At 43.3% G+C, this 9,986-nt stretch overlaps 1 protein-coding gene across 1 annotated transcript; it reads left to right on the top strand.

Annotated features, from left to right (window-relative positions):
* Positions 1-7,615: 7,615 nt before the first annotated feature.
* Positions 7,616-8,455, top strand: LOC133444542 (uncharacterized; the record flags this gene model as incomplete). Its single annotated transcript, XM_061722382.1, has 1 exon — positions 7,616-8,455. A coding segment is annotated over one exon (840 nt), but the record flags the coding sequence as incomplete, so codon positions are not given.
* Between the last annotated feature and the right edge of the window lie 1,531 nt (positions 8,456-9,986).

The following is a 9,986-nucleotide window of genomic DNA, read 5'->3' as shown; positions in this document are numbered from 1 at the left end:
AAACTCTACCCTGGCTTGGACCCAACTTGCATCAGATGCAGGCAGGACCCAGCTACCCTTAGTCATATTTTTTGGTTCTGTCCAAAGCTAGATTTATTTTGGGAAAATATATTTGATACATTTTCATATATTTGCAACAAAATTATTAGTCCCAATCCATTGACTGCATTATTTGGGGTCATCCCTGAGGAGATGCCAATTTCTAGGCACCAGGCGGAAGCAGTAGCGTTCTCAACTCTACTCGCACGACGTCTGATACTGTTTAGCTGGAAAAAGGCCACACCTCCCTCTCATAAGCGGTGGGTGGAGGATGTGATGTCTCACCTCAAACTGGAACAACTGAAATACACTGCACGGGGTGATACGCACAGATATTTTAAAGTCTGGCAGCCATTTTTATCTTATTTTGAAGATAAATTTCTGACAGTGTTTTGTTTTGTTTTTTTGTTTTTTTTGTGTGTCGGTATGTATGCATATAGATTATTCGATTACATTTATTTGTGGATATGTGTTTTATACATTACATTGTCGTTACATGCCATACCATAGGCATACATTATATTTGTTTTTGTATTGCATTTATTTGTACTCATTTTATGGGTCTGGGAACCAAGTTCTAATGTTAATGTAAATATAATTGAAAAATTCAATAAACATATTTGAATAATAATAACAGTAACACATCGATTTTTTTTGTTGGAAAATTGTTGGAAAAATCAGTATTGAATTTAATTCCCGCCTGGGAATAGTAAGTGCTGTAAGCTTTTTTGACCAGCAGAGAGAGCTCTTGCTCACTCTATCCGCACATTTTTAAACGTGTTAACAGGGAGCGCTGAGATCATACAGGTTTTTCCACATGGTTAAGGCACTTTGGGCCCGATTTACTAAGATCCTAAATAAAGAGTACTAAATTGCGTGTGCACTGAAAAAGTTTGCGCGTGCTGTTTGCGTGTGGTTTGCGGGTGATCAACTAAGATTGCGTGCGCAATTGATAACAGGTGCAAACAGCAGTATTTAAATGAGGTGTTGCGTGTTAAGGTTTGCGAGCGCAAACTCTGCGCCATAGAGAGTGGATGGAATGCACAGTCACAAGTCACAAGCGCAAAATGAAATTTGACGAGTTGGAGTTAGAGATATTACTGGAAGAGGCAAATAAACACATTCATGAACTACAGCAAAGAAATTTAAACATTACCAAAAGAAACGGAATATCGGAGAAAACCTGCGATAGAATAAATGCAGTTGGTAACACAAAAAACAGAAAAAAGTCTGGTTTTTCATATTTCAATTTTAGGCACAGATCAAAAATACGAAATAGAAAAACGGGCCACAGGACTGAATTTGATTTTAATATTTAATTGGTCGGGTTTACGTGACCCCGCGGTGCTCGGCATGATCTGAGGAGAAAAAGTTTTTATTCAGATGTCCACAGTATATTGCAAATATTATATATTATATAGCAAACACTGACAGTAAATGTGTGACAGACGGGACCATCATATGGCCGTCGATTTAACGCAGAAGCATAATTCAGGCGAAGCTGCAGTCTGTCTGCGCTGATCACAGACACACCGGGTCGGAGCGGATTTGGTCATGATGTTTAACCTGTGTTTTGTGATTAATAAGCACGGGTTTTAATTAAATGTAATTTACGAAGGATGATTTCACGTTCAATAAGATAAAAAAATACAAAGTTTGGCACAAAGGCTTGGCCTGCTTGTGGGCGAGTGGAGGGGGGCACAATAAGAGAAGGTGCACATATAAGGCGAAGAACTAAAGAAAAAGTGGCCTTTAATAAAACTTGTGCAACCATTTTTAAAATAGCATGCAGCAGAATAAAGACTCTCTCTCTGCGTATTCTTTGATTTTGGATGTCGCCTCCTTGCCACAATAACAGCAGCAGCAGATTAGCACCTTCCTTTCAAACGTATTAAATACAGACACAATCACAATACGCGCAATTACTTTCAGGCTTGGTAAATCTCATTGCGCGTGGTAAATGGAGCAATTTGCATCTTCCCCTCCCAGTATTTAGGATTTCTGCCGGGTACGCCCCATATTGATTATTCATCAGGGCAAAAGTACTAACTGAATTGCGTGTGCAATTTTGCGCATTTCAGAGACGCAGTCGTCTTTGCACGCTGTTAGTAGATCAGCTGGCACTTTGGTTTGCGGGTGCTGTCAAGTTTGCACACGTTTTCACACACGCAAACCTTTAGTAAATCGGGCCCTTTGACTCTAACAAATAGGCGCTTTTATTTATTAGCCTCTTCTCTGACTAAAGTATCACTTACTTCTCACTAGTATCTTCTCCGTCTTCTCTCTCTCTTTTGGAAATCGGTGACTGGTGAGGCGCCAGAGTCAGGGGGCGGGGCTGGTCCACCTTGTTTTTAGTTTTTAGAGTCGCTGCTTCACACAATAGAGTGTCCTTGGATGGTTCCCTGAAAGCAAATGTTTCATCTCGGAGAAACAGATGGATGGAACAATAATTGTCTGTTCTGATCTGTCTATTAGCGGTTATAAGAGGTCACATTTTGTTGATTTCCACTTCACCTTTTGTTAATTGCTTAAAAAGTACATGTAACCGCACATGGAGATGATCAAGTAAAGTATCTCAGGATCCGAGTTATGGTCTTTGAGTGAGGGTAAGAGTACAGAAAATAAGATAATAATTTGATGATAAGTGCTTACATACTGTCATTCTGTAACATTTACATAAAAGTGGGCCACCAATTTTATACCACTGGACTTTACACACCCAATTGTAGCAAGCTCTGTTGTGGTGCTGTGGCAGTGCTCTACTTTGATGTAGAAAAATCATACCACCACAGCTTGACATATTGCTTGACATAAGCTCTCCTGGGATGGTACAAAGAAATTGTGCAAAACACATATCGATAAAGAAATCCTATAATGGAAACAGCTCTGATTCAAAAACGACTTCCAAATATGGCTAACACCTTTTTATGCTTCCAGGAGGTGGTTTTTCAGGCAATTTGATGATCCACTTCATTGCAAAAGTGTAATAAACGTTTTTTGTGCACGTCTCTGGCAGCACTGGATGCGCCGTAGCTAAAGTCTAAAGTCATCAAAATCTTAGTTTGCTATTTTTGGCGTCATTAATACAATGTAGTTCTGTGTTGGACCACACCCAGTGATCATATGGACTGTTATAAATGTATATGAGTTTTATGACCCCCTGCTGCTAACCTCCTGGTCATCTCGGCCTGGCTCGAGATAGTCAGTTTATGACCCCCGCTGCATGGCCCCAGATCAAAGCAGGACAGCGAAAATCCCGGAGACAAGACTAAGGTTTATGACACAGGGGTCGGGCACAGTGGAGCCCCCCAGGAAACCAGGTTCCTGCCAGGCCTCAAAGGGGGGTACTGCCTCTTTGAACAGACCCAAAACCTATAAATACCAGCAACCCCAAAAGATCTTTTCTTCTCTTCTCTTCAGCCAACGAGCCGGGACGCGCTTTGCTGTCCAGCAGCTTTTAAGAGCTGTGGGGGGGGGGTTCAAGGAGCCGTCGAGGCCCGCACCAACCGGGCCGGGCGTAAGATCCGATCCCAGAGCGATGCGCTCTGGACTCTGTCTTCCTGCCTAACTCCTTTCTTTTCTCCGAGCCCTGTCCTCTACTCAGGAGCCAGAACCCGCCAGGAGCTCCAGCAGTGGACCGCGAGATCCTCCCGCAGCCCGGCGACACACAACACGGGACGAGCCGACGTTCCGAAGGGAGGAACCGGCCCCCCATGCGCAGCAAGGCGGCGTGTTGAGGCCGCAGGACCAGAGAGAGCCGGCGTGAGGTTGCTCCAGCCACTGTTCACTTTTCCTTTGAAGTTAGGAGCAGGAGAGAGACTGAGCGGCTGCTGAGACTGAGGATCCCCGCCAGGAACGCGATCGGCGGGGGGGATCAAAAGCCGACCCACGTGAGCCGGGAGACTGACGGGGAAATTCCTGCAGGACTGTGCCCGCAGGCGACGGAGCCTGCAGCTTCAGATCCGGACTCCCGAGGACGCGTGAGGCTGCGTCCTGGGCAATCAGTCACTGGTGTAGACCTGAACTTATGCTTAATGAAATTACTGTGTGCATATTACGGTTATTTGTTCATTTGGTGGCGCCGTTTCGCCAGTTGATCACGGTTTAAAACACCGGAATTAACATCCAGTCTAAATTTGCACGTGGCTTAGGGAGGGTTTCGCCATCTTTAAATACCACAGGAGCTCCGGCTTCTTTAAACATTGCAGCCACGTTTGAACTGTAGAGGTTCTGTATCATTATTATTGCTTTGATTTCTTTTTCATTCCATGCATTTAACTTTCATTTCATTTTTATTGATTGTTGTCTTTCTTAATTAAGGGTTTTATAATGATGTAGTGTGCCATCAGGATTTATTTGGGTATTTATTTACATCTGCTTTTACCCGTATGTAAATAAATTCTGATTGATTTTTAATGAGTGGTTTCTGTTGTTTCATGCAAGTTTTGGTCACAATTGATTTGTTTGACAGAGCTCAGCGCTCGAATCTCACCCTTCAATTACTGTATAGGCATAAACCTTAATTTCTGAGACTGATATTCTGCTGTAAATGTTATCATTTCCCTGCTTAAGGAACAGGGTGGTGCCCCGAGGATTTTATTTATTATTTATTTTTCATATTGGTCATTCAATTTGATAAATAGTCGACTTTATTAATTATTAATAATTATTAACAAAATTATTAATAACCCTTCGATAACTGGATCAGCTAAAGCCCCTCTGAGTTGCACAACATCTGCTTTAACAATCCTCAATATTATTATGCATTACATAAGGGCTTTGCGTCTGAATAATCATTGGCATGATCCTCTGCTGCATTCATCTGACTATTGTCTCAATAGCTGTAGCAGCAATCGCAATAAGACCAAAGATATTTTCTTCAACTTCTTCCACAGATGGATTTTCTGTAGTTTTTTTTTGTTTTGTTTTGAAAAGTCTGGCAGGACGAGATACAGAAAGTTAAGAGAGTTATGATTATTTCATAAAACATCAACCCCCTGCAGGGCTACCTTATTCGCACATTTGTGGAGCTTAACGCAGTGAACGAGAGTGTCGCTTCCCTGCGCCTTCGGGTCAGGGAAAAGGTCCCTCATTGTTGTTTGTGCCTACGGGCCAGGCAGCAGGATGGAGTACAGCCTTGTTGGATTCCCTGGGAGAGGTAGGTGACGGTGCTCCATTGTTCTACTGGGGGATTTCAACGCTCACGTGGGCGATGACAGGGATATCTGGAGGGGTCTGATTGGGAGGAACGGCTTCCCCGATCTGAGCCCGAGCGCTCTCCGTTATTAGACTTCTGTTTACATAATTCAGTTGTAAACAAATTGGTTTTAAACCTTGATTTAAAGGAACTGAGGGTTTCAGAGTCCTAGATCTGTGGAGCATAAAAGCTGAATGCTGCTTCTCCATGTTTGGTTCTGATTGTGGGGACACAGAGCAGACCTGAACCAGAAGACCTGAGAGGTCTGGGTGGTTGCTATGGCAACAAGTCCCTGATGTATTTTTAAAAATAACAGAAGTATTTTAAAGTCTATTCTCTGAGGTGCTGGGGAGCCAGTGTAAAGACCTCAGACACATAGTGATGTGGTCCACTTTCTTAGTTGTAGTTAGGGTTGCCAACATCCAGATTTGCAAATGAGGGACACCTCCCCGCCGCAGAAAAATGTTGGGGTTTTTGGGGGTCAAAAACGCATAAATAACAGCATTTTGGCACAATACCTATAACAGACTATACAAACACATTAGGCTACTGTATTACACTAAATACACTTACAGTAACAAGATTGTAATAACAACTCATGATCAGTTTGATCAGTTTTGTATTTGAGGTATACATGTGAGACACTTACAGAAATATACAGGGGCTGCACAGGTGCACACATCTGCTGCAGCTGCTGCTGCTGGCACAGGAGGATTCAGCTCTTTCACAATGTCACTCACTGTTTTGGGGGCAAGCACATTAATTGCTATCATTTCTGCCTTTGTTCTTCCACATTGCATTTTTTTAGCAGCAGTTGAATCACAAAACATAGTGCTGCTCAACTTATTACTGCAGTCCATACTGTTGTAAGACATTCCGTGTTTAACTGTGTGATACACTGATGTTACCTCACATGCAGCGATTTTGTCTTGCTCTGCAGTGGAATTTGCAAAGAATATTGCAATATTTGAGCTGCCTTTGTTTTTTGTTGCACGGGTATGCATATCAGAACTTGCATGTTTCTTCAGGTCATTTTCTCCACCGTGACTTATAGAAAACTCCCTCCGACAGAACGTGCAGAAGACCCGCGACTGGTCTCCACACACAGGCTTAACCCAAACGTATTTTTCCTTCTCCCACTTTTTGTTATATGACACAAGTCTTTTCTTTTTCGAAGGGCCGGGGCCTGGGACATCCACGTCCTTTTCTTCATATTCTCTCTCATCATTTTCACGTCCTCCTGCAGCAGCGCTCATTTTTCCGTGCGAGACTAGATGTAAATATTGGCACGCGTTTCACTTCCTCACAAACCAACGCAGCACACCCACATCGCGCGCACACGCCCATACACACACACAGAGACTGAATCACACGCACATAAGCACGTGAGCACTGCATACTGAGCGGTCCTAGTAGTGCCCTTAGGATTCAGCTGGCCAGACAGGCAGGCAGACACACAATGCGCGGCGCACAAAGAGAAAAAATATATGCATCATCCCTTTACCCGTGCGGCCGCTGCGGCGGGACAAAGAGCGTCCCGTGCGGGATGCGCTCATTTTGGCTCAAATGCGTGATGTCCCGCCTAAATCGGGACGGTTGGCAACCCTAGTTGTAGTGAGAACCCGGGCAGCAGCGTTCTGGATTAGCTGTAGTCGTCTGGTAGGCTTAGGCAGACCTATGAACACATGAACTAGACCTATGAACACATGAACTAGGCCTATGAACACATGAACTAGACCTATGAACACATGAACTAGGCCTATGAACACATGAACTAGACCTATGAACACACTGTGGATAGAACAGGCCAAGTAGGCAGAACACCCGGTGGGGAAGATCCTCACGAGGAAAAAGCACTGGAATTAACATGTGAAAAAGTAAAATCAACATTGAAATAAAACTAAGAACAAAATAAAAAAAAATGTAATACAAAAGAATAAGTACATAAAAAAATGATTGAAAAATAAGTAATTAAAATAATAAGAAATAACTAACAAAAAAAATGAAACCACCCTAATACAATAAAAAAAAAATGTTATAAGCTAAACTAAAAGGAAGGTTTTGAGCCTCTTGAGCCCGATATGCATGGACTGCTGATGGGCCACGTCCAAAAGTGAATTAAGCAGTTCAGTCTTGGATTTTCAAGTGCAGGCTCAGATCTCTCCCGACTTTTTTGTCTAAAACTTAGATTGTTTTCTGGTAAAATAGCACTATATCTGGTACATTACTGTCTTTATTTCAACACTCGCTCATTTTCTCTTCCGTAACTTTCACTGTCACCAATCACCGATACATTTTCTGTCCGTTAGCCTCTGTTAGCATCTTAGCATGGCCTCTCCGTCTTCCACCGTTTCACCTCTTTGCGGCACAGTGTGTGAAATGTATAGCTATTCCTCTGCCTCCTTTAGTGAAGACGGTAAGTGGTTAAAATGTAGTTTATTTGCAGGGCTGGAGGCAAGGCTCAGTCAGTTGGAGGTCCGGTTCCCCCAATTTGACCATAGTCCGATAGCCTCCTCAGCTAACCAGGCTAAGCTAGCGGCAGACCGGCCTGTAGCAGCTGCTGCTAGCCGCTCCCCTGCAGCTCCCGAGCAGCCGGCCAGGCAGGGCCGGTGGGTGACGGTTCGGAGGACGGTTAGTCCTAAAGGGCTCACGGAACACCACCACCCGCTACATGTGTCTAACCGTTTTTCCCCACTCAGTGACACACCCGTTGAGAAGCCGACCCTGGTGGTTGGCGACTCCATAGTCTGGCATGTGAAGCCGACTCCAGCGACCATAGTTAGGTGTATCCCGGGGGCCAGAGCGGGCGACATTGAAGCAAATTTGAAGCTACTGGCAAAGGGTAATCGTAAATATGGTAAAGTTATCATCCATGTTGGAGCTAATGACTCCTGTATTCGCCAGTCGGAAGTGACCAAAATTAATATTGTCTCGGTGTGTAACTACGCCAAAACCATGTCAGACTCCGTAGGTTTCTCTGGTCCCTTCCCCAATCTGACCAGCGATGACATGTTTAGTCGCATGCTCTCGCTCTGTCGCTGGTTGTACCAGTGGTGTTCAGAAAACGACGTGGCCTTTATTGACAATTGGGAAACGTTCTGGGGAAAGCCTGGTCTGATTAGAAGAGACGGCATTCATCCCACCCGGGTTGGTGCTGCTCTTGTCTCTAGTAATTTGGCCTGTTTTATTAGATCCCGCACACGACTCAGCTCCATTTGAGACCGAGCTTTCTGCTCCGCTGCCCCCCACATCTGGAACTCCCTCCCTGAACACCTCCGTCAACCCCAGTCTGTGGACACCTTCAAAAAGGGGCTTAAAACTTTCCTGTTCAGGAAGGCTTTCCCTGGTATTTCTTAGATGTTTTTTTACTATTTTTATGTTTTTTTTTACTCCTCGTCTTTTATGTGCCCTAACTTTCCCTTGTTTATGTAATGCACTTTGAGATTATACATGAAAAGTGCTCTACAAATAAAATGTATTATTATTATTATTATTACCCTCCCCCTGACAACGCAGGGTCCAGGCCAGGATGCAGAGCTGTAGTTTAACACACTTCTCTGCTGCTTCTCGAGGACCAACGCCTGCCAACAAAACTGTAGGATTACATGATGTAATTGGCGACTCTAAAACTATAGGATTACATGATGTAATTGGCAACTCTAACCAGGTGCCTAGCAAAATAGAAGTGGTTGCAGTTCCCCGCCCTCCAAAAGTTCACCAGGTGCGGCGTTATAGAGGCGTTAACCAAAATAATCTTGTAAAAATTAAAACCAATGCACATTTGGTACCAATAAGAGACCGAAAAATTAGATGCGGACTACTAAATATACGATCATTAAGCTCCAAGTCTCGGTTAGTAAATTATATAATTACAGAGAGCAGGAGTGATATTTTCTGCTTAACAGAAACATGGTTACAGGAGGAAGAGTATGTTAGTTTGAATGAATCGACTCCGCCCGGCTATTTTAATCATCACATTCCTAGAAACACGGCCCGAGGCGGAGGAGTCGCAGCAATTTATAACTCCAGTCTCCAAACAAAAATTGAACCTAAGTCCAATTATAATACATTTGAAAGCCTCACGCTTAGTCTGAAATTTCCGAGCTGGAAATCAGAGAAGCCAGTTGTGTTAGTGGTAGTGTATCGGCCCCCTGCTGGTGCTTATCTAGAGTTTCTGTCTGAATATTCAGATTTCCTTTCTGGATTATTGATCAGTACAGATAAATTCATCATAGTGGGTGATTTTAATATTCATATGGATGTTGAAAGCGATAATCTTAAATTAGCTTTCAATTCTCTTCTAGAATCAATGGGTATCTCACAAAAAGTGAACAAACCGACGCATTGTTTTAATCATACTCTCGATCTCGTTCTCACCTATGGTGTTGAAACTGATGATCTGATGATGTCACCTGTAAACTCCCATTTATCCGACCATCATTTAATAACGTTTGAATTTAATATTATCGATGTTGAAGTGCAGGGCAGGAGGTATTATTTTAGCAGATGTTTCTCTGATGAAGCTATTGCTAAATTTAAGGAGGCCATTGCTCATCTTGCGACAGTGGAAAATAGTGAAGCCTCTACTGTAGCAATAGAGGCCAGTGACCTGGGTTCTACCTCTGATGTTGATGTTGATTTTCTTGTTAGTAACACTGCTGATCTGTTGCACTCAGCTTTAGATGAAGTTGCTCCTTTGAAAAGGAGGGTTTCTAGCCACAGGAGCTTAACTCCCTGGTATAATTCAGAT

This window comes from Cololabis saira, chromosome 5 (assembly GCF_033807715.1).
Source record: "Cololabis saira isolate AMF1-May2022 chromosome 5, fColSai1.1, whole genome shotgun sequence".
Classification (NCBI taxonomy): Eukaryota; Metazoa; Chordata; class Actinopteri; order Beloniformes; family Belonidae; genus Cololabis; species Cololabis saira.
Note: the sequence above shows the minus strand (reverse complement) of the source record. Positions and strands in the feature narration are given on the sequence as shown.